Source organism: Eucalyptus grandis, chromosome 3 (assembly GCF_016545825.1).
Source record: "Eucalyptus grandis isolate ANBG69807.140 chromosome 3, ASM1654582v1, whole genome shotgun sequence".
In the NCBI taxonomy this organism is placed as follows: Eukaryota; Viridiplantae; Streptophyta; class Magnoliopsida; order Myrtales; family Myrtaceae; genus Eucalyptus; species Eucalyptus grandis.
The window spans coordinates 66485277-66508433 of NC_052614.1; the positions used below are offsets into that span (position 1 = coordinate 66485277).

The 23157-nt window shown below is 40.5% G+C and overlaps 4 protein-coding genes across 5 annotated transcripts in view; 1 reads left to right on the forward strand and 3 right to left on the reverse strand.

Moving 5' to 3' along the window:
- The first annotated feature begins 775 nt into the window (after positions 1–775).
- LOC104452579 (translation initiation factor IF-1, chloroplastic) lies at positions 776–1654 on the forward strand. The gene has a single exon (XM_010067032.3). It carries the CDS (start codon positions 904–906, stop codon positions 1357–1359), a length of 456 nt encoding a protein of 151 aa, XP_010065334.3. The 5' UTR covers positions 776–903; the 3' UTR covers positions 1360–1654.
- Positions 1655–3391: 1737 nt separating this feature from the next.
- LOC104452580 (disease resistance protein RUN1-like) lies at positions 3392–8707 on the reverse strand. Its single transcript, XM_010067033.3, has 4 exons — positions 7840–8707; positions 6093–7188; positions 5596–5880; positions 3392–5514 (listed from the first exon to the last, which is right to left on the reverse strand). Exons 1-4 carry the CDS (start codon positions 8595–8597, stop codon positions 3592–3594), a joined length of 4062 nt encoding a protein of 1353 aa, XP_010065335.2. The 5' UTR covers positions 8598–8707; the 3' UTR covers positions 3392–3591.
- A 2787-nt stretch (positions 8708–11494) lies between these two features.
- LOC104452581 (disease resistance protein RUN1-like) lies at positions 11495–16525 on the reverse strand. Its single transcript, XM_010067035.3, has 4 exons — positions 15666–16525; positions 14247–15342; positions 13752–14036; positions 11495–13656 (listed from the first exon to the last, which is right to left on the reverse strand). Exons 1-4 carry the CDS (start codon positions 16421–16423, stop codon positions 11725–11727), a joined length of 4071 nt encoding a protein of 1356 aa, XP_010065337.2. The 5' UTR covers positions 16424–16525; the 3' UTR covers positions 11495–11724.
- A 2666-nt stretch (positions 16526–19191) lies between these two features.
- The window catches only part of LOC104452582 (DExH-box ATP-dependent RNA helicase DExH7, chloroplastic), a 74499-nt gene continuing 70533 nt past the window's right edge, over positions 19192–23157 (reverse strand). For both annotated transcript variants that reach the window (XM_039308989.1, XM_010067036.3), the window contains exons 30-35: positions 22998–23090; positions 22323–22535; positions 21080–21172; positions 20503–20625; positions 19703–19838; positions 19192–19608 (exon numbers count right to left, since the gene is read on the reverse strand). In XM_039308989.1, coding sequence (XP_039164923.1) covers positions 19764–19838; positions 20503–20625; positions 21080–21172; positions 22323–22535; positions 22998–23090 — 597 coding nt within the window. In that variant the 3' untranslated portion in view covers positions 19192–19608; positions 19703–19763. The remainder of the gene's footprint in view (positions 19609–19702; positions 19839–20502; positions 20626–21079; positions 21173–22322; positions 22536–22997; positions 23091–23157) is intronic.

The following is a 23157-nucleotide window of genomic DNA, read 5'->3' on the forward strand; positions in this document are numbered from 1 at the left end:
GCATGGAACCTTGACTAAACGCTTAATGGAGGACTAGTCGACTAGTAAGTAAACACCTCATTTGAACAACCTCGGATATAAAAAAATCCTAAACTTCTTGGCATTGAACATTAATATCTTAAACTTCTTATTCTTCTTTTTTTTCATCTCATCGATATCTCTAAAATTTGTACCATCTTTTGAGAATTCGTTGTGACAGTATGCGTAACCGTTGAAATTCTAACATAATTACACGTGATAACGTGCCTCCATTTGCCTTGCATATTAAATACTTTCCTTGCAATATTGATAAATACTAGTGAAAATCTAAAATGCCACTTGGTATAAATTTAGAACTATTGGTAAGATAAATTTTTTTTGGGAGTGTTAATGCCCCAAGAGAAAAGCTCTAAGATTTCTGATGGAATTATTCTAATGTCTAGAAAGGACACGCGTTGGTAACCATTTTTAATAAAACAATTGGAGTATCAATGTCCCGTGGAGAAAAAAAATCTAAAGATTTCTAATAGAATCATTCTAATATCTGAAAAAGAAATGCATAAAATACTAATTCATTTGGCAACCATTATTAATAAATACTATCGTGTCGGGAAAATTATTAGGACTATTGGTGAGACGAAAAAAGGAATTGGAGTATTAATGCCCCATGGAGGAAAAAACTCTAAAAGATTTAAGGTGGAATTATCCTAATGTCTGAAAAAGGAATCTGTAAAAATCCCAATCCGTATCCACTCATCCCTGCGACGGACCGCAGGCGATCCACCCCCACTCGAACCAGAGGCTGAGGATATTTACCATCATTCCCAGACACGAACTCCAGAGAAGAAAGAAGAAGCTGAAACAGAGCTCCTTCCCCACCTCCCTCTCCTCCCCTGTTCCTCCCCTGTTTCTCGCTCTTCAGCCATGTCTTTCTCTCTCTTCAACGCCCCCGCCACGCCCCGGCCACGCCTCCTCCTACCCATCTCCTCCCCCGCCTCCCTCGCCGGCGGCGGCTGCGGCGGCAACAGGCTCTTCCAGACCCCTGCTCCTGCCGGTTTCGTCAAGCCGCTCCGAACCCACGATTCTCTTCCTCCGCCGCCGCCGAGGCCCGTCGTGGCGCTCTGCGCCAAGAAGGCGTCGCCGGGGATGAAGGAGCAGAAGTGGACCCACGAGGGCGTCATCGTGGAGTCCCTGCCCAACGGGATGTTCCGGGTCCGCCTCGACAACGAGGACGTCGTCCTCGGGTACATCTCCGGGAAGATCAGGAAGAATTTCATCCGGATGTTGCCCGGGGATAAGGTCAAGATCGAGGTGAGCCGCTACGACTCGACCCGGGGGCGCATCATCTTCAGGCTTCGCAGCAAGGATTCCGGGGATTAAGGCGAGTTTGTTTTGCCGACGGTGCCGCGCTTGACGTGTTTGATGAAATGACTCTGTTGGGTATTCCTGTGAAGTGGTTTGCTAATGGGATTGGGAAGAGGTAGGCACTCTGTTTTTTGCTTATGTAATTAGTTTGAATACCTGACCTTTTAAGTTCAATTTGGCATTCTGGGAAGTGTTGTCTTTTAGCTTTGCATACTTGAGCTGGTGTAAGAATTGCTCTTCGGTTGAATGGAAATGAAATGTATTTATCTCAGATTGTTCCATGGAGAAAATCCGGGCTTTACGAAGCTAATAGTTAGCATCAATAGTTATGCAATTCAGTCATCAATGCCTCTTGGGAATTCTACTACATGAACACTGGTTGCGAATTTCTTATTTCGATGAAACTGAATGTGTCAGTAATCAATCAAGTTGTATTATCTCTTTAATTTTGCGGCATGAAAGAGTTCTCCTAGAAGAGGCAAGCTCTCTCTTTGCGAGCAGTGATTGATAATTAATAATCTCAGTTGAAGTAAGTAAGCACCTGGTTTCGTGACTGTTTGACCTGAATTTTGTGATCCAATATCCAGATTATGCTGGAACTAGAATTGGAGATTCAAAATTATATGTGGAGGAGAATTTGTGTGTATTTAAGAGTGCAAATATGTAATTCGTGAGCTGATTCATTCGATAGAGTCTGCGTGAGACACTCTGATGAAATTAAGTAGGAAATCGACGTAGGCTATGGAGAACTTGCTGCAATAGTTCTATGTATTTTTGAGTGTTATGAACTCAAAATCATATAGCTGCAGAGAGAGATCATTACACTGTTTAGTGTGTTGATTGATATGAGAGGATATGCTAATATATCGAGCTCTAAACTTCATCGTTGTTGTGCGCCTATCTGACCCTACTCAGAAGGGGAATCTTTTTACTTGTTAGCTCCTACTTCAGATAATAGAGTAATTCCATCAGAGTAACAGTTCTGTTGCATCCCTGGGTGTAAAAAAGTGGAGAAGATGATCTTAAAAGAGGCCAAAAAAACAAAGGTTGAGTTCTTCAATCTTGCCTCTTCTCCTGCATGAGCAGTTTACCAATTTGAAGAAATACAGCCCTGGCATGCTAGCAAAAGTTAATTAAGTGCCGCATTAGTGAGAGGCCCGGTGCCACTCGAAGGGGAGAGGGTGCTCTAAATGACAGGGATGTTGTATCTGTAGAGGCAATTCGGCGCAGAGTTGTGGAGGAAAAGTTTGCACTTTCTGCAGCAGGTCTTGGATTTCCATTTTGCACATTGAAAATTCTGGACATTTAATGGAATTGCACTATCTACTGCTCGAGTCTCGCAAGTGCAGAGTTATGAGCATGGCCTGGATGTTGAAGACTAGCCACTTCAGAGTGAGGAGAAAGGAAGAGAGCGAGGGTAGATGGGCTTTGACTTGCAGAGTAAATAGAATGGCTTCTCAACAGAGCTATCGCACTAGTCTTCTCTTGAGCTTCACTTCATTCTTTCTCATTTCAATCTCATATGGTGTTCTATTTCTGTTAAAAAGGATTTAGTTTGCAAGCAATGGCATTGCTAAACTTGACATAAATACCATGTAAGAGAAATTACATGGAAGTGTAAACTTCCACCAGAAAAAGACTAAAGAGTGCAGTAGCAGGATGCTAAATCTGCTATTGTGTTTGAAGAACATACCAGGTTCTATTGAGAGAAAGTATCTTGTTACTAAGTCCTATAGTACTAATTTGCCATCTTCAACATAAGAGAATAAAATCTGCCCAGTGAAAACTTCTTTTAGGGTGCAAAGAGTCGAATTTGAAGTTGCACTGACTGTCAATAGTTTACGTGATAGCAGGATTCGTACATTGAGCTTTCAACTCCATTACAGTGCAAGGAGAAATCTTTACACTGCAAAGTGCTGATAGATACAAGAAAGTTCATACATTGAGCTTTCAACTCCATTACTGTGCTTATGTATGACAAGGAACTGCAAGAGAAAATATCCCATGAACCAGTGAGAAAACAAAGATAATCTTATTAGCACCCCAGACTTTGTACAATATATAATTTCATCCCGTTAACGGTCCACTTGCATCTATATCTGTACAAATATGGAGGACGCCTTCAAAAGAAGGGGAAAAGAAGAAGAAGCAACATTTAAATTCTTTATTCTTGCCCTTTTTTCCTGTACAAAAAGCTTATCATTGCTCAATTTGATGTAGATAAAGCTGTGTAATGCCTAGAAACAGTTACCTCCTTTTGATGGATCTCGAGATTCCAAGACCTACAATTTCACGTATCTCTTCACAATCTTCAATGTACAGAGATTTCAGGCTTTTGAAGTTCGATAGGTCTGGCAACTTTTCCACAGATTTGCAGCCAATAATTCTCAAGTTCTCCAAGGACTCCAATTGGTCAAGGCCTTCAATGTCAGTTACCTTCTCGCAATTCTCGATCTCCAAGTCCTTCAGGTTCTCCAAGTTTGACAAGTTTGGTAGTCTCTCCAAGGATCTGCACTCCGAAATCTGCAATCCCTCCAGGGATACCAATCTGTCAAGCCCTCCGATATCCTTGATCTTATCACAATTCTTAATTTCCAAAACTTTCATCTTTTTCAAGTTCGACAAATCAGGTAAACTCCTGATGGATCTGCAGTCGGATATCTGCAGTTCTTCCAATGATACCAATTTATCAAGCCCTTGGATCTCAAGCAACTTCTCACAGTCTCGCAGCTTAAATTCTTTCAGCTTTTTCAAGTTTGAGAGATTGGGTAATCTGTCAAGGGACTCACAGTTACGTAGAACCAAGCGTCTCAGGGATTTTAACTGTTCAAGCCCATCAAGCTTTTTCAATTTGCAGTATATCACATCGAAAACTTGAAGTGACTCCAACCCTTCAAGGCCCTGAATCTCTGATATAGCCGAGTGAAGGAGCTCTAACTCTGACAGATTTCTCAAGTTGGAAAGATCAGGAACAATTGTCATAGACTTGCAGTTCCCTATATATAGTGTAGATAAGCTTGAGGGAAGTTCAGTAAAGGATTGCAGATCTACACAAGACAATACCAGCTTCTTGAGTCGATAAAGCGAACCCAGATCAGCTGGTAATGTAGTGATTTTTGAGAGGGAAAGCTGCAATGTCTCTAACTTGGATAACATTCCAAGCCACATGGGGTTAGGATCTTGAACCAGCTTGGTTGGGTCATTGGTGGGAAACCCATGTAGATGAGAGCCGTCAGACAAATACAAATGTCTCAGATTAATCAGATTGGAGAGATTTGGGATTTTCTCCATTGACTGAGAACTAACTCGTAAATTAATCAAACTATTAGGAAGCTCTGGAAGCCCCTTGAGCTCTTTGCACAACTCCAAATCAAGGGTCTGCAGATGAGAGAGTCTGCAAATAGTTTCTGGTAAACTACAGATACGATTATCTGACAAGCTCAGGATTCTCAGATATGCAAGTTCCCCTATATCACTAGGAATGTCACCCTCCAGGTTGCAACCCTTGGCATGAATCTCCTCAAGCTTTTCCAGCATCCCAATGACAACTGGTATTTGCTCTATGTAACTTCCCTCCACTTTCAACACTCTCAGTTTTTTCAGATTGCTTATCGAATCGGGCAACTCAGTAATCCCTGTGCTGGAAAGATCCAGCTCGACCAATGACTCCAGTTGCCCGATGGTGTCTGGAAGTTTATTTATTGACCTGCAACCTTTCAGAGATAAGCGCTCAAGTTTCACTAGCTCTCCAATAGAGGCTGGTAGACGAGTGATTTTGGCATTATCCAATGCCAGGTATGTGAGAGATTCCAGCTGGCTGATTGAGCTCCTAATTTGGGTCAATGACTTGCAATCACGGGCACTGAGAGTTTCGAGCTTCTTCATGCCTCCAGGCATGATGAAAATTTCTTGTACAGAGGTTCCATCAACAATGAGCTCTGTCAAGGCTTCCATAGAGGCCAAGTTTTCAGGCAATTCTTGGATTGAATGGCAGTCCTTCATGTTTAATGAAACAAGTTGTTTTAAGCCACCAATGGATGCATCGATTCCTATTAAACTTTCACAGCCTTCAAGAATCAATATCTCGAGAACTTCATAGGGAGAAAAATCGGGGTTCCTGTATAAGCACGTACATCCCGTGAGATTAAGAACCTTTAGGTTCTTCGACATCTGCAAGAATAACAACAGTGAGAGCGATAAAAACATAGGTATACTGAATTATGGAGCCACGAATAACAGAGCATGTCCTACCTTGATTTGATGCCAGCCCTCCCAATATTCGCTGATCTTGCTCCAAGAGAGATCGAGTATGACTAGATTCCTCAAATAAAAATTGGTAGGCAAGAAATTTGAAGGGCAATAGTGCCAACAAAGCCACCTTAACTGTGGAAGAAGATTTTCAAAGTTACCAGCAAGGTTCTCACCATTGACCTGGAGGAACCTTAAGTTGGATAGACTTGAAAATTCAACTTGAGTGAGATAGTACTGTGACTTGCTATCAAACTTAAGACGGAGGGCTTCAACCATTTCAGTACCCTACAAATGCAACATGAAACAGAATAAGGACAAATGACACAATAAGTCTAGGTATAGATCAGCAAAATTGCTTGTTCCTAGTTTAGAGAATTTTAAGGAGGCCATTAGTCAAAGCTTGTAACAGCATTCGGCTTTATGCAAGCAAAGTGAGTAAGCCCCCAAAATGAACGGTTATTTACTTAAGATAAAGGTCAACAAGGAAAAATTTCTACCTTGTGATTAATTAATGTGTGCAATGCTTCCTCATGGTTCCATATTCTACTACGCCTCCCGAATTCCATGTTACCTTCTTGTCGAACAATTTCTCGACCAAGGTCTCTAAGCTGGTCGTGCATCCACAGCTTGTTGTCATCACCAATCTTTATCAAAGACATGAGACGAAGGACTTCAATACCTTCCTCTGGGAAAAAATCAGCTTCATCCCATAAGTGAACTACAATTCTCTTGTCAAATCCAATGAATAAACATGCTATGTCAAGAAAGATCTGCTTCTGCCAGTGATCTAGAGCATTGTAGCTTATCCTCAACTTTTTCTCAACTTCATCACGAGGTACTTTTTCCAACTTCTTCAATGTGTCCTCCCAAACTTTTTTTGTTTTCCTGGACAGAAACGAACCTATGGTCTCAAGAGCTAAAGGAAGGCCTCCAGTGAAGTCAACAACCTTTTTTGAGTAGGTCAAATAATCATCAGGTGGGCGGTCTCTTCTGAATGCATGCCTACTGAAAAGGTGAATTGACCGATCTGCATCCATCCCTTCCAGTTCATATTTCCAATACATTTCAGGCACATTGAGCACATCTATGTTTCGGGTTGTAACAATGATCCTACTACCTGGACCAAACCAACTACTCCTTCCCGCGAGCGCATTTAACTGAGCTCTCTCGTCAACATCGTCAAGAAGGATAAGAACTTCCTTACCAGAAAATCTCTCTTTGATTGTGTTGATGCCTTCATCAACATTAGTAATTTCTGGACCCTTTCTTTGCAGGATGTGTGAGATCAGTTGATTCTGCAAAAATTCAAGGCCCCTGTTCTGTGATGTTTCTCGTACATCTGTGAGGAAGCTACAGTACTCAAAATGACTTGAAAGCTGGTTGAAAACAACCTTAGCAAGAGTGGTCTTGCCGATGCCACCCATTCCATGAATCCCAATGATCCTTACATCATTGGAACCCACATTCAGCATTCTCATGAGTTTATCCATGTGATCATCAATGGCAACTAACTCGTCAGTTACATTCAAATGGTGCACCTTCAGGCTAACCAGCACTTTTCGAAGAATTAAATCTATGAGTTTTCCTTGAAGCCTGCATTATTTGGATAATTGATGGCAAGAGATATGAGAATACTCCCATGGAAAGATCATCAAATTATGGAAATCAGAATTTCAGAGAATGAGTTATGCCATTCTAGTCCATCCAGGGACTTGACAGTGAGATCGGATAAAAAACTTTAGTTCCAAACATCTCTTATTACTATTCACGGATACAGACAAAAAAAAAGGGAGAATATCAATAAACATGAGACAAAGACTGAAATTCGTTCTACTTCTTTTTTGCGGCTTCCCCATCTTTGTTTCGTTTCCATGATTAAGAGAGATAAACTAAGGTTCGAAAAAGAATTCACAAGTAATGGAATAAAATAGCAGCAAGAGAGGTGAGAATACTCCAATAAGAAAGATCATCAGATTAAGGCAAACAGAATCTCAGAGAATGAGTTATGACGTTCTAGTCCATCCAGGGACTTAAAAGTAAGATGAGGTAAAAAACTTTAGTTCGACACAAAGAAAATGACAATATCAATAAACATGAGTCAAAGACTAAAATTCTGGTTGTGCTTCTTTTTTGCAGATTCCCCAGTTTTGTTTCGTTTCGTTGATTAAGAGAACTAAACTAAGATTCCAAATAAAATTCACAAGTAATGAAATAAAATAGCAGCAAGGGCCTAAAGAAAGCTACCCATTAGTGTCCTTTTCTAACTCCCAGCCCTTGATCTTTCCAACCTCCTTCAGAGCCTCTTCCCATTGGTGCACAAGGTTGGGCTTATGCTTCTTCTTGTGTTTATGGAGGGCTTCTAAGTATGGTCCCTTGTTCAGCTTCACATCAGATGGATCCACGTCGTAGAATAGGGGCAGAATCTCCAGCCCAGTTAGTTTACTGCATTCCACCATCTGTGCCAACTCAAGCAGGCACCATTCACTCTCTGCATAGTCTTTAGAGAAGATGGGTATGCATATTTTTGAGTTTTTGATTGCTTGGAGTAGCAAGCTGATCCTCCCTCCAACGGGGAGCTCATCATTGTCTCTGAAAGCACGGATTCCAGCATCCACAAGCCTGGTATAGAGGCAATCTACAAACTTTTTGCGAGTATCTGGGCCTCTAAAGCTCAAGAAGACTTCGTACTCAACACCTGGTAAATCTGAAGAGCTATAAGATGATAGATCACAACTTTCCCCAACATCTGAATAACTGCTTTGAAGTCTTTTTCTCCGATGAGAATCTTCATGAAACCTGTTGCTCCAATCAAATTTCTTTTGTGAACATTGTGTTGGAAGAGCACGAAGAGTTTCCCAGATGCATACCTTCAGAGTTTTACGATTAGATCTCTGAACAACTTTCCTGGGAGAAAATGAAAAACGAAAACCAGAATTAGCAATGAGGGGTCTACTGTACATTTGGTTAGGGGTTGGAACATTTGCAAATGTTCTGCATATCATGATGAGATGATGCAAGAATTGAAACAGGTGAGAAGTTTTTATCCTTATAAAAACAGGCCAAATGAACGATATGTTTGATGGTGTCTTCAGCTGAGGCAGCTGAGCTCCTCATGTATCTCTCCAAAACCTTGTTTCAGTAGTTCACACCGCTGGCATTCAAATATTAGTTTAGTAGATGAAAGTCGTTAAAACCAAGATAGGAGCTGCAAGACTTCTAATTATTTATCTTGATTGCCATCACAACACGGTCTTGACATTTTAGACCAATAAAGATTCTTGGTGAGCAAGTTTTAGTATTACCAGCTGTCAACTCATTGGTCGCACCGCTAATGACATTTCTAATACTTTTCCAAATCTCGAGAAAATTTTCCCTCCAAATATCACTCTAAAAAATGACATTGGCTTATCCATTTGCAGTCACCGAACAAGTACAAAAGTAGGAGGATCTCAACGGTAAAACCTTTTTGCACCCCAACTAGAAGAAATTCTGCTTTCCCTTTTGAAGCCTCCTTTCCACAAACTGCAGAAGAAGCCTGCCCCGGAATCTGTTGAACTAATTCACAACATAACTTTATTATACCTTAAAATACACTATGTGGGATTTGACTTTGACAGATACAATATATATACAGAGAGAGACACACACACACACACGAATTGTTTAATTTCCGATGATTATGTGTTCAGACCAATGACTTCAGCCAAACCCAACCTCTTTTCTCATAAATTGCGTTGACATTTCACGTGCAATGTCCATGAATTTTAAAAAGATGCATTCTTGTCAGATCCATCAGATGCTTGGAACATATTTAAAATTCATTTCTTTATGAGCAAGCAATAAAAAAGAGAATGTCTCCTCAATCATAAGAAAGCAAAGACTTTTAGCTGCAAAAAGGAAACTTCGGCTCAGATGCTTCCGACGCGGGAACAACGCGGACGATTATGCCATATTTCGGAAATCTTGGACTTCCCATCATGCCCATATCACAGCACTGCCAAGGAACGAAGCCCGTCTAAATCAAGAGTCAAATTCCCATAAACGAAAGAACCAGTCTTGAACCAGGGCGGCGCGGAGAAGAGGGGAATTTCCCCGGAAACAGTGGCGATCTTTCATGCTCGAGTTCGAGCTGAAGAGGGGGCAGTCGCTGAAAAACCCGCAGCTGCTTCGAAGCGCATTGCCGGTCGCGAGACGAAGGGAAGCTCAACGGACGGAAGGACCGACCGGAACCCATCACCGGCTTGAATAAAGGTTATCCCGACATCGTCAGTTACGTCAGTTGCGTCAGTTAGGACCGGTTTAGGATGCATTCGAATTGTGACTGAAAATCATTCATCTTTATTTTATTTTATTTTTATTCTCTGCAAGTGGACGTGATTCGATTTTTTTTTTTTTTTAAAATTTGGCGAGAGGGAGAAGGAAGATGAAATAAATTAATTGCTTAGGAAAATAAATTCAGGAAAAATGAATTTTATCTTTTGAAATTCTGAAATTACTTTTCAAAATATGACTAGGTCATGACTTGAACGAGATACTCCGTGCTTGAGCAGTGGGCTAGATTTAGAGGTCGAGACCAGGTTTTAAGAGGTCGGGCCCAAGATCCCGGTGCATGTGTCCATTTGCTTGACAATTGGGCTTGGTATCGCTGAGGTCAGGCTCGAGATATTGATGCCCGTGCCTGGATCCATAGAGGTCAGTTTGAAATCTCGAGCACCATGCCTAGGCCCATCAAAGTCGAGCCTCAAACCCTGGTGCTCATGCCCCGGATCCCCAATGTCCAGGCTCAAGTCCACATAGGTCAAGCTTGAGTCCTAGAGGCTGCTAGACTTGGTTCCTTGACGCTCAGGTTAGAGTACTCGATGCCCAAGTTCGGGTCCATCGAGTTTGGACCTGGGTCCACTGAGGTCGAGCTCGGGACCCCAGTGCCCTTGCCCCAATTCAATGAGGTCAAGTCCGTAGAAATTGCCATGTGAAAGTAATTACCATGTTAAAAGGAAAAGAGTTTGCAAGCAATGGCAATCTAAACTTAAAATAATTGCCACGTGAAGGTAATCATATGGAAGTAAACTTCCCCCCTAAGAAAAAGACTTAAAAAAGTGCAGCAGTAGGTTTGCTAGATTTGGCATTAGGTGTTCTAAGAAGAACCCTCATTATATAGTCCACTACTTAAAGATATAATACTGGCTTGCGTGACTTTATGGAGCGAGGCTGTATATACTGTGATTCCAGGTTCCATCTGGGGAAAGTTTATTACTAGATCCTATAGCACTAACTTGCCAACTCCATCAGAAGAGACGAAAATATGTTAAAGGCAACAGCCTTTTAGGTGTGCAAAGAGTTGAGTTACACTGACAGTCACTACTAGTACGTGATGGCAAGATTGGTCCACTAAATGGCAATTGCCATCAAACTGTTTGCTATTTCTGCCTCGATTTCTCTTCAAAGCTCTGATCTGAAATGACAATCGACTCTTCATTAGCTCTCAAAGCTCATAGCAAGAGAAAACTCGACTCGAGGCCTGCTTGACATGAATTTCGTGATCCAGTATCCAGATTATGCTGGAACTAGAATTAGAGATGCAAAAAGAAATGCTGAGTAGAATTTGTACTGGGCTTAAACATCGAGTATGTAATTCTTGAGCTGATTTATTTGACAGTCTGAATAAGTAGCACTGCTGATATTAACGAGGGAATTAACAGACTTTTGGAGACCATGCGATGACTATCCTATTGACTTTATAGTGTCATAAACTCAAAAACAAATAGCTGCAGAGAGAAATCATTAGGCTGCTAAGTGCTGATAGATACAAGTAGGTTCATACATTGAGCCCTCAACTCCATCATTGTGCTTATATATGACAGAACCACAAGAGAAATTCTCCCCTGAACCAGTGAGAAAGGAAAGGAAAGGAAAGGAATTCTTATTAGCACCTCACATATACAGTAAAATTGTTTCATTATGCTAACAATCCTGTTGCATCTATAGCTGAACAAATATGGAGGACACTGTTTTTAAAAAAGAACGAAAGAAAGAAAGAAAAACAACATTCGAGTACTTTCTTCTCGCCTTTTTTTCCTGCACAAACAATTTGCCATTGCTTAATTTGAAGCCAATAAAGCAGTGTTACGCCTAGAAACAGTTATCTCCTTTGATGGATCGCAGGATACCAAGACCAGCAATTTCACGTATCTTTTCACAATCTTCAATGTACAGAGATTTCAGGCTTTTGAAGTTCGTTAAGTCCGGCAACCTTTCCACAGATTTGCAGCCAATAATTCTCAAGTTCTCCAAGGACTCTAACTGGTCAAGGCCTTCAATGTCAGTTATCTTCTCGCAACTGTCAATCTCCAAGTCCCTCAGCTTCTTCAAGTTTGAAAAGTCCGGTAGTCTCTCCAAGGATCTGCACTCCGAAATCTGCAATTCCTCCAGGGATTCCAATCTGTCAAGCCCTCCAATATCCTTTATCTTATCACAATTCTTGATTTCCAGAACTTTCAACTTTTTCAAGTATGACAAATCAGGGAAACTCCCGATGGATCTGCACTCGGATATCTGCAGTTCTTCCAATGACACCAATTTATCAAGCCCTTGGATCTCGAGCAACTTCTCACAGTCTCGCAGCTTAAATTCTTTCAGCTTCTTCAAGTTTGAGAGATTGGGTAACCTGTCAAGAGACTCACAGTTACGTAGAACCAAGCGTCTCAGAGATTCTAACCGCTCAAGCCCATCAAGCGTTTTCAATTTGCAGTATATCACATCAAAAACTTGAAGCGACTCCAACCCTTCAAGGCCCCGAATCTCTGATATAGCCGAGTGAAGGAGCTCCAACTCTGATAGATTTCTCAAGTTCGAAAGATCAGGAACAATTGTCATAGACTTGCAGTTCCCTATATATAGTGTAGATAAGCTTGAGGGAAGTTCAGTAAAAGATTGCAGATCTACACAAGACAATACCAGTTTCTTGAGCCGATAAAGTGAACCCAGATCAGCTGGTAATGTAGTGATTTTTGAGAGGGAAAGCTGCAATGTCTCCAATTTGGATAACGTTCCAAGCCACAGGGGGCTAGGATCATGAACCAGCTTGGTTGGGTCATTGGTGGGAAACCCCTGTAGATGAGAGCCGTCAGACAAATACAACTGCCTCAGATTAATCAGATTGGAGAGATCTGGGATTTTCTCCATTGACTGAGAACTAACTCGTAAATTAATCAAACTATCAGGAAGCTCTGGAAGCCCCTTGAGCTCTTTGCACAACTCCAAATCAAGGGTCTGCAGATGAGAGAGGCCACAAATAGTTTCTGGTAAACTACAGATACGGTTATCTGACAAGCTCAAGATTCTCAGATATGCAAGTTCTCCTATATCACTAGGAATGTCACCCTCCAGGCTGCAACCCTTGGCATGAATCTCCTCAAGCTTTTCCAGCATCCCAATAACAACTGGTATTTGCTCTATGTAACTTCCCTCCACTTTCAACACCTTCAGCTTTTTCAGATTGCTTATTGAATCGGGCAACTCAGTGATCCCTGTGCTGGAAAGATCCAGCTCGACCAATGACTCTAATTGCCCGATGGTGTCTGGAAGTTTATTTATTGACCTGCAACCTTTCAGAGATAAGCACTCAAGTTTCACTAGCTCTCCAATAGAGTCTGGAAGATGAGTGATTTTGGCATTATCCAATGCAAGGTATGTGAGAGATTCCAGCTGGCTGATTGAGCTCCTAATCTGGGTCAATGACTTGCAATCACGGGCACTGAGAGTTTCGAGGTTCTTCGTTCCTCCAGGCATGATGAAAATTTCTTGTACAGAGGTTCCATCAACAATGAGCTCTGTCAAAGCTTCCATAGAGCCCAACTTTTCAGGCAACTCTTGGATTGAATGGCAGTCCTTCATGTTTAATGAAACAAGATGTCTTAGGCCACCAATGGATGCATCGATTCCTACTAAACTTTCACAGCCTTCAAGAATCAATATCTCGAGAGCTTCAAAGGGAGAAAAATCGGGGTTCCTGTATAAGCATACACATCCTGTAAGATTAAGAACCTTCAGGTTCTTCGACATCTGCAAGAATAACAACAGTGAGAGCGATAAAAACATAGGTATACTGAAATATGGAGCCACGAATAAGATCACACGAGTAACAGAGCATGTCCTACCTTGATTTGATGCCAGCCCTCCCAATATTCGCTGATCTTGCTCCAAGAGAGATCGAGTATGACTAGATTCCTCAGATAAAAATTGGTAGGCAAGAAATTTGAAGGGCAATAATGCCAGCAAAGCCACCTTAACTGTGGAAGAAGATTTTCAAAGTTACCAGCGAGGTTCACGCCATTGATCTGGAGGAACCTTAAGTTGGATAGACTTGAAAATTCAACTCGAGTGAGATAGTACTGTGACTTGCTATCAAACTTAAGACAGAGGGCTTCGACCATTTCAGTGCCCTACAAATGCAACAAAAAGAGAGTAAGGACAAATGCACAATAAGTCTGGGTATAGCTCAGCAAAATAGCTTATTCCTAGTTTAGAGAATTTTAAGGAGGCCATTAGTCAAAGCTCATAACAGCATTCGACATTATGCAAGCAAAGTGAGTAAGCCCCCAAAATGAATGGTTATTTACTTAAGATAAAGGTCAACGAGGAAATTTTTTTACCTTGTGATTAATTAATGTGTGCAATGCTTCCTCATGGTTCCATAATCTACTGCGCCTCCCGAATTCCATGCTACTTTCTTGTCGAACAATTTCTCGACCGAGATCTCTAAGCTGATCATGCATCCACAGCTTGTTGTCATCACCAATCTTTGTCAAAGACATGAGATGAAGGACTTCCATACCTTCCTCTGGGTAGAAGTCAGCATTGTCCCACAGGTGAATGACAATTCTCTTGTCAAATCCAATGAATAAACATGCTATGTCAAGAAAGATCTGCTTCTGCCAGTGATCTAGAGCATCGTAGCTTATCATCAACTTTTTCCCAACTTCTTCGCGAGGTACTTTTTCCAACTTCTTCAATGTGTCCTCCCAGACTTTTTTTATTTTCCCAGAGAGAAATGAACCAATGGTCTCGAGAGCTAAAGGAAGGCCTCCAGTGATGTCGACCACCTTATTTGAGTAAGCCAAATAATCATCGGGAGGGCAGTCCCTTCTGAATGCATGCCTACTGAAAAGTTGAATGGACTGATCTGCATCCATTCTCTCCAGTTCATATGCCCAATCAACTTCAGGCACATTAAGCACATCTTTGTTTCTAGTTGTAACAATGATCCTACTGCCTGGACCAAACCAATTGCGCTTTCCTGCGAGCGCATTTAACTGCGCTCTCTTGTCAATATCATCAAGAAGGATAAGAACTTCCTTACCAGAGAATCTCTCTTTGATTGTGTTGATGCCTTCATCAACATTAGTAATTTCTGGACCCTTCTTTTTAAGGATGTGCGAGATCAGTTGATTCTGCAAAAATTCGAGACCCTTGTTCTGTGATGTTTCTCTTACATCTGAGAGGAAGCTACAGTACTCAAAACGACTTGAAAGCTGGTTAAACACAACTTTGGCAAGAGTGGTTTTTCCAATGCCACCCATTCCATGAATCCCAATGATCCTAACATCATTGGAACCCACATTAAGCATTCTCATAAGTTTATCCACGTGATCATCGATTGCAACTAACTGGTCAGTTACATTCAAATGGTGCACCTTCAAGCTAACCAGAACTTTTCGAACTATTAACTCTATGAGTTTTCCTTCATGCCTGCATTACATGGATAGTTGACAGCAAGAGAGGTGAGAATACTCCAATAAGATTAAGGCAGACGGAATCTCAGAGAATGAATTACGCCGTTCTAGTACATCCAGGGACTAAACAGCAAGACAAGGTAAAAGGACTTCAGTTTGACACAAAGAAAATGACAATATCACTAAACATGAGTCAAGAATGAAATTCTGATTGTGCTTCTTCTTTGCAGATCCACCAATTTTGTTTCGTTTCCTTGATTAAGAGAACTAAACAAAATATTCCAAATATAATTCACAACTAATGAAATAAAATAGCAGCAAGGGCCTAAAGAAAGTTACCCATTAGTGTCCTTTTCTAACTCCCAGCCCTTGATCTTTCCAACCTCCTTCAGAGCCTCTGCCCATTGGTGCACAAGATTGGGTTTATGCTTCTTTTTGTGTTGACGGAGGGCTTCTAAATATGGTCCCTTGTTCAGCTTTACTTCAGATGGATTAGCATCGTAGAATATGGGCAGAATTTCCAGCCCAGTTAGTTTACTGCATTCCACCATCTGTGCCAACTCACGCAAGCACCATTCACTCTCTGCATAGTCTTTGGAGAAGATGGGTATGCATATCTTTGAGTTGTTGATTGCTTGGAGTAGCCAAGTGATCCTCCCTCCAACAGAAAGCTCATCATTGTCTCTGAAAGCACGGATCCCAGCATCCATGAGCCCATGATAGAGGCAATCCACAAACCCTTTGCGTGTATTTGGGCCTCTGAAGCTCAAGAAAACTTCATACTCGACACCCGGTAAATCTGCAGAGCTATATGATTGCAGATCAGAACTTTCCCCTGTATCTGAATAACTGCTCTGCACTCTTTTTCTCCGACAAAAATCTTCATGAGACCTGTTGCTCCAATGAAATTTCTTTGGCGAAAATTGTGCTGGAAGAGCACAAAGAGTTTCCCGGATGCGTACCTTCCGAGCTCTATGATTAGATCTCTGAACAGCTTTCCTGGGAGTAAATGGATAATGAACACCAGAAATAGCAATAAGGGGTCTACTATACACTGGATTAGGGGTCGGAAGATTTACAATTGTTTTGCACATCATGATGACGATGTACGAGAACTACAACAGGTGAGGAGAAGGTTTGATCTTTCAATGAATGAACAGAGGGCAAATGAATGATTTGTTTGACGGAGTCCTCAGCTGAGGCTGCCAAGCTCCCCTTATATATCTTTCTAAAACCAAGCTTCAAATGGTCAACCCACCAGAATTCAAATTACCTCGATCGCCAACGCAACACAGTCTTGACCTTCTTGACCAATAACAGAGATTCTTGGGGACCAAGTTTTGAAATCTCTACCATTCAACTGGTCGGTCGGTTGCTCCTCTAATGACATTTCTAAAACTTTTCCTCCAAATCTCTTGAAAAATTACCTCTCCTAATGTCGGTTACGAAAACGACAGTGGCTTATCCATTTACACAGTCACCAGACAAGTACAAAAGTAGGATCTCGACAGTAAAACCTTTTGCGCCCACTTCTGACCTCCAACCTACAGAAAAAAGCCTACCCCAGAATCTGTCAAACTGAATATCAACACGCCTCTCTCTACTTTCCCGGAATCTACCTTGCAATACACCACATGGGATTTGACTTTGAGAGAGAGAGAGAGAGAGAGAACAAATGCTTACTTTTTTTCCCATGATTATTTGTCCAAACCAACTACTTCAGCCTGCCCATCATTGGTGTTGGGAAATTCATGTGGAATATTCTTGAATCTTTAAAAAAAAAAAAATGCAATTTCCTCGAACAACCACCAACTGAAAGCATTCATATTGCCTCCCCATCATTGTGCTGGGAATTCATGTGCAATATTCACGAATCTTTAAAAAAAAAATGCAGTTTCTTCAGTCAACCACTGTCTGAAAGCAAGCATTCAAAGCAAACCATCTCTTGAACGTATAAAAGGAAACTTCGCTTCAAGTGCTTCCAACGTGGGAACAACGTGGGCGATACATAAAATATCCCGGAACATTTGACTTCACTTCATGCACAGAATTCACGGCACTGAAACGAGACGAAGTCGGTCCAAGCTAAGAGCCAAATCCCAAGAAGCAATCCGGAATTAAGAAAGAATCGGTCTTGAATGAGGCCCGCCATCGAGAGCTAGGAATTTTCCCGGAAACCGTCGCGGTCTTCCGGACTCGGACGGCTCTTCCGTCGCTGGAATGTCGGCTGCTTCGAAGTGCATTGTCATTGCCGGTTGCAAGACGAAGGAAAGCTCAACGCAAAGGCTGACTGAAAACCATCACTTTTGTTTTGCTTTTCCGCGCTTGAAAGTAATCCCAACGTACGACCAAAAAAAAAAAAAAAGTAATCCCCACGTCACCATGACCATTTTATGATGCATTCGGATTGAAGCCGACGTCATTTTTCTCCCATCCTTCTTTCCATATATATATAAATTTATAAACATATAGAAAGGTTTGAATTTAGGATAAAAATATTGAGATTTGAATTTTTCTTTTAGGAGGGTTATTTTAGGATAGAAAAATTAGATTACAATTATGAAACAAGTGAGAGATTGCAGAGAATTATAATTCATATATTTACTCATAAATTCAATACTTGCGAAATGCATATATTAAGGTCTTTAAAATCCTTTAATAGTTGAAATTTTTTTCCAACTTTGTAAAATGCTATAGATTATGACTAACATGAGAGAATCTAATGCATGTGGGATTGCATCGCATCATCAATTTCATACGAATCATCAATAGCTAGATCGAGTAAAGAAAAGAGCCATTGAAGAATATGTCCAAGGCATCTAAGGCTTGTTTGATAATCATTTGGTTCCTAAGAATAATTTCTGCTTGGAAATTGTTTTTCTTTTATTCCCTAGATGAGTTTTTGAGCATTTGAAAGTATTTGATAACTGCTTAAAATTTATATTCTTAAGATAGAAATGCATTTAGTAAAATCTCAAATTATTTTGTGATTTAGAATTTCTTTAAAATTTTAAACAATTTTATTATATTTTTTTCCCTTTTATTTTTGTCCTTCTTCCTCTATGGTCAATCAAAAACCTAGCAATTGCTAGCGGCTAACCAAACAATGGCCAGCAACCTCGTCAAAGCATTGTCACCTCGCCCAGATTTGATAAGGCAGAACTTGCATAGCCATCGGCAAAGCTCAACCTTACCAGGCCACCACAAGGTTGGCCTCATCATGGCCAAGCGACATCGCTCTTGCAGCGGCCCGACGAGGCTTGCCTAGCCCTCGCTGAGGCTCGATCTCCTCAAGCCATCATGAGGTAGCCTCGCCCTCGTCCAACCACTGACAAGGCTCAGCCTTGTTGGGGCCAGTGATGTTCCGACGAGGTCGTCAGCCCTTGCCTAGCCAATCGTCAAGGACCGGCCAAAGAGAAAAGAGAAGAAGAAAAGGAAAAAGAAAGAAAAGAAAATGGACTTGATTCTAAAATTGTTTCTTGGAACAAAAGATCAATTTTTTTTTCTTCTATTTATTGAATCTGTTCTAAATCTATTCTAAAAAACAAAAAGTTTCCAAATTGATTTCCGTTCTGTTTTGATTTTTTTTTTTTTTTTTGGGGAATAAAAGAATGGAATCATTCAGACCCTAAATGGCCAAATGAGTCCGCGCCGTGGCAGAGATTGTGGCTCTCTTCTCTATGCCAATCACGTGTGCATAATGCATGTTGACTTTGGTATTCCACAGCTGAAACTGTAAACTGTTCACCAAATTTTCAATTACAAGTTATGGTATATCAGAACTATATTGAGAACTCTATTAGAGAATATTCAGCCACTATTTCATCAAGGAGCGTGAATGTTAGTAAGGACGAGCATTGTCGGATGACAGAAAAACAATTCAAATAAGAAATTTTGATAAAGAAAGACACGAGTTTGAAGACCAATATAACCTTAAGATACAATAGACGGATATAGCGATATGGTATGGATAAATACTCCAGCTATACCCACAATTTTCTTAGATCTTCGATCTGTTCATGGAGCCTCACACCTTTAAAACAATGTGAAGGCTACCAGACTGATAATGCCGAAGATAACTTGATGGATTACAGTCAGACATACAAAAGGAATCATGTAATTTGAAGGCTTATAAGGTATTATGTGCACAATCTCTTCTGCAGCCACTGTACTTGGATAGACGCATCTTTCACTTCATGTGCTTGAAGGATGGCATGAGAAACTTAACTTTGCAATCAACATCGAGTTCTGATGACATGAAGCAGATGCATCGGCCTCCAGACTGCATGGAAGATAGTGTCAAGAGAATCCACAGGCAAGTAGAAACATCATTGAGAATCATATTCGTGAACATCACACTATAAGTTGGATCTTACATTTTGGCATAACATGCCCAATTGTGAACAGGAGAAGACTGCTGAGATGCCATTTCATAGTTCAGTTGACAGGCGTTTGCTCCTGTAGCAACAGATGAATGATGGAGCTGACGACTTCATTGCTAGCAGATGTATCCTGAAAACATGGAACTGCATCAGCACACTGTGTATTACCATGTGCAAGAATACGGAACCAGAGATCAGAAGGATACTCTACAATTTGCATCTATCCACATCTAAGGAAACTGTATAGTAAATTGTGAACACAAAATAAGCATATGTTTGCAACTAATACTTGCAATTCATGTGAAGAAAGGGTATGATGCTCATATGTCCATATCTCCAATCAAACATCTTCAGCTTCGAAGAAAGCAATAAAGGTCATTTCTTCCAACTTGCAATAGACCAAAAATGAGTGTTGTCCAAAGTTTGTTGCAGACATCATTGCACAGCATCATTGCACAGGTTTCTTGTGCAATGATTTGACAGCGTAACAGCCAATCTGAGTACACCTTACGAACAGTAAAGTGGTTGATGCTATACAAGGCAAATGTTGTCCACTTTGTCAAGGTCAGCAGCAGGATAAGATTCCAAATTCAGACAAAACTCATTTTGAATCGAAGGATAAACTCATTCAAAGGCAGTGAAGGTAATGACTTGGAAGGTGGTGACTCAAATTGAAATTTAAAGATTCACTTAATCAGATCAGATGATGTCAAATGAGTACAAATTTTTTAGGCATATAAATCAATTTCAAAGTACTCCATAATTTCAGATGAAAGGGAAGCATACAGCAGTACCTCAGGATTTCTGATAAGCGACTTCAACACAGAATGAAGCATCAATCGAAGTTCCTTGAATATGACAGCTGTTTGTGCTGGTGCCATCAGTTTCAACCATCCATCGATGATTAGGACTCCGGACTGAAACAACCAATCATCATAACCACTTAGCGTGAAGAAAAATTCCCAACAATTGGAGAAATTCCAACAAGTTGGAACCGTATGAGTTTTTCACATAAAAAGTTACATCTGGAATACTTCAAGTCAATCCCTAAAGTTACAACGGACATCTTTACAAAACAGTAAAAATCCATTGGGCATGTTCAACTAGTGTGATTTTGCTATTCCAGGAGGCAGAAGACACTTATTACAGGTGCATCTGCACCCGTCAACATGAACACACTATCTCCCCTCAGTTCATCTTATCACTACTGAATCCTCACAGACTAAAAGTGGATTACCGTCATCATTAACCAGATCTTTTATGTGTCTTCTTTCAGAAAGAAAATGGAGAGGGGAGACTCTGATGTATTTTCTACTTCCTAGTTTACAAATACATGCATATATTCAAAGAGAAATTCAACAAGAAGACTACCTTATGCTGAATATCAATGGATCCCCCAAAAAGCAAAATTGAGTAAGGCGAAACAATGGTCGTATCCCGCAGAAATACCTTGCCGGTTTCTACCTGAAAAATGACATTGTAGTCATCAAATTAGCTAATCACAAGAAGGCAGTGAATATTTATTTCTTCTATACAGAATTGGATTTCAACAAGCAACAAGTGTCGGCTTGACGTGACCCATAAATCATATCTCACAGCCTACAGAGTTCTAGAGCTCAAACAAAAACTTAAGACATGTATGCCACTTGTGAAATGAACTGTTTGTCACAGAACCAATTTCACATCTACAAAAGTACTGACCTCCCTATACTCTTTAAGAATAGGCGCTTTACCATGAATGTGTGAATCATGTGGCCCGATTATAAGGAAAACCCAGATAAATTCCAGGTTTCAAAAGTTCACTCTATCATTGTCAATTCAGGGAAAAGCACTTTAGATCAGCTTATGCTTATTAGAAATATAAAAGCTTTATGCACTAACCAGAGAAACAAACTGAGCAAACTCTCCAAAACAACACGGTTATTCTATAAGGTTTATTGCAAACCTGAGCATTGCCAACATGGAAACTGATTCTTGTGACATCTAAAAGTCCAGGACCTAATTTATGATCAGATTATGTGCTGCCAGAAAGTACTGCTAGACAAATTGAATTCCTTAGCGTTTATAAATAACTATTTGTCTGACCAATAATACTAAATTCTAGCTAGATCAGTGTGCCCAGAAAAATTTGCAGTCGTCCTTACTGAAGTATACATGTAGATCAGGAACTTAGTGCATTTCAAGGTTGGAGGCAACTTTTTGAGCTCTTTCTACCAGCCTACAATTTGCTCACTGTGACCCCCTCTTGGACCCCTATTTAATATGCACTGAACTAGTCATGTGTACTTCCCCATTGAAGAAAATGAATGTCCAGTTGTTTCATGACCAAACCTTGCCAGTTATCCAATTCATGCCAATATAGAAAAAAGAATGAGTTAACGTGTCTTATGATCCTAGTTTTCATAGTTTAACAATAATAGAGAAAAGCCAGGGGAGAAGAAACAGGGGAAAGGTCGACAACAAGACTAAGAGGTGGAGGTCAGAAAAAAGAAAGAAATGGTATCAACAAGTCATAGAGCTGAGCTTGGAACAGATTTTTATAATTTGATAACACATACAAAAGTAGAAGATGAAGAAAACATTACTGCATTTAATTAGCTAAAACTTTACAAACCTTTTCAAGAAAGACCAGAAATGGGTACTGAAATGATCTAAGGCTACTGTTGATGGAAGTATGATGTATGTAAACTTCCCTTCTTCCATCATACCAGGCTAGACTACCCTTTGACAACAGACCAGTCGACTGTTTAAGATTGCTAAGAGCTGCCCCAGCCATTCCTAGCTCGGTGGCCGCCACATTGGGGTACAGACCTGCACACAGAATTGCCTACAAAGATAATGTAAATTAATAAACTACCATGATATCATCAGACAAAAAGAATATGGTATAGAGTCTGTGGACAATAGATGTAACCTATGAACCGGAAAACCAAACTCATGAAAAAATGTCTCCAACACAATAATAAAAAAAGAGCCAAATGTTACTTCAACCTATTCAACCATTTGACAAATCAACCACTTCTTAATGATTTGACTATGAATGATCTGAAAAAAGAAAATTGGGAAGAAAAAAGATAATGGAATTTGACGATAGGAGCCAAAACTTTTGAGGGAAAATCTTTTTATTACTCAACCATTGATCGCCTATCAGGCTTGAGGTGCATTTACTAGTATACGGTGTAATCAACAGTGGAATACCTGTCAAACCAGTTCAATCGGCCTCAATTTGATATCATAACTAGCACTGAAATTGCATGCCAAAGTCAACTGAAAGAAATTTTTTTCTTACCTTTACAACTGAAGGATGATGCGAGTGCCTATTGAAAGGTTGTGATAAATCAGAAAGCCAACTGTCCAGATTTTCCTTCTTTCTTGGCATAACCTGGGGCACATAATCATGTCACTGTTAGAACTTATTTAAAGGTGGGTTCTTTCCTTATGATGTAATG

What these genes read in the sequence shown, in the direction of transcription:
- LOC104452579 (XM_010067032.3), top strand. Translation starts at nt 904, where the DNA reads ATGTCTTTCTCTCTCTTCAACGCCCCCGCCACGCCCCGGCCACGCCTC.
- LOC104452580 (XM_010067033.3), bottom strand. Translation starts at nt 8,597, where the DNA reads ATGATATGCAGAACATTTGCAAATGTTCCAACCCCTAACCAAATGTAC. An exon ending in TTAGAAAAGGACACTAATGG is followed by an intron (nt 7,189 to 7,839) that starts GTAGCTTTCTTT and finishes CAAATAATGCAG; the next exon opens with GCTTCAAGGAAAACTCATAG. An exon ending in ACACATTAATTAATCACAAG is followed by an intron (nt 5,881 to 6,092) that starts GTAGAAATTTTT and finishes TTGCATTTGTAG; the next exon opens with GGTACTGAAATGGTTGAAGC.
- LOC104452581 (XM_010067035.3), bottom strand. Translation starts at nt 16,423, where the DNA reads ATGATGTGCAAAACAATTGTAAATCTTCCGACCCCTAATCCAGTGTAT. An exon ending in TTAGAAAAGGACACTAATGG is followed by an intron (nt 15,343 to 15,665) that starts GTAACTTTCTTT and finishes CATGTAATGCAG; the next exon opens with GCATGAAGGAAAACTCATAG. An exon ending in ACACATTAATTAATCACAAG is followed by an intron (nt 14,037 to 14,246) that starts GTAAAAAAATTT and finishes TTGCATTTGTAG; the next exon opens with GGCACTGAAATGGTCGAAGC.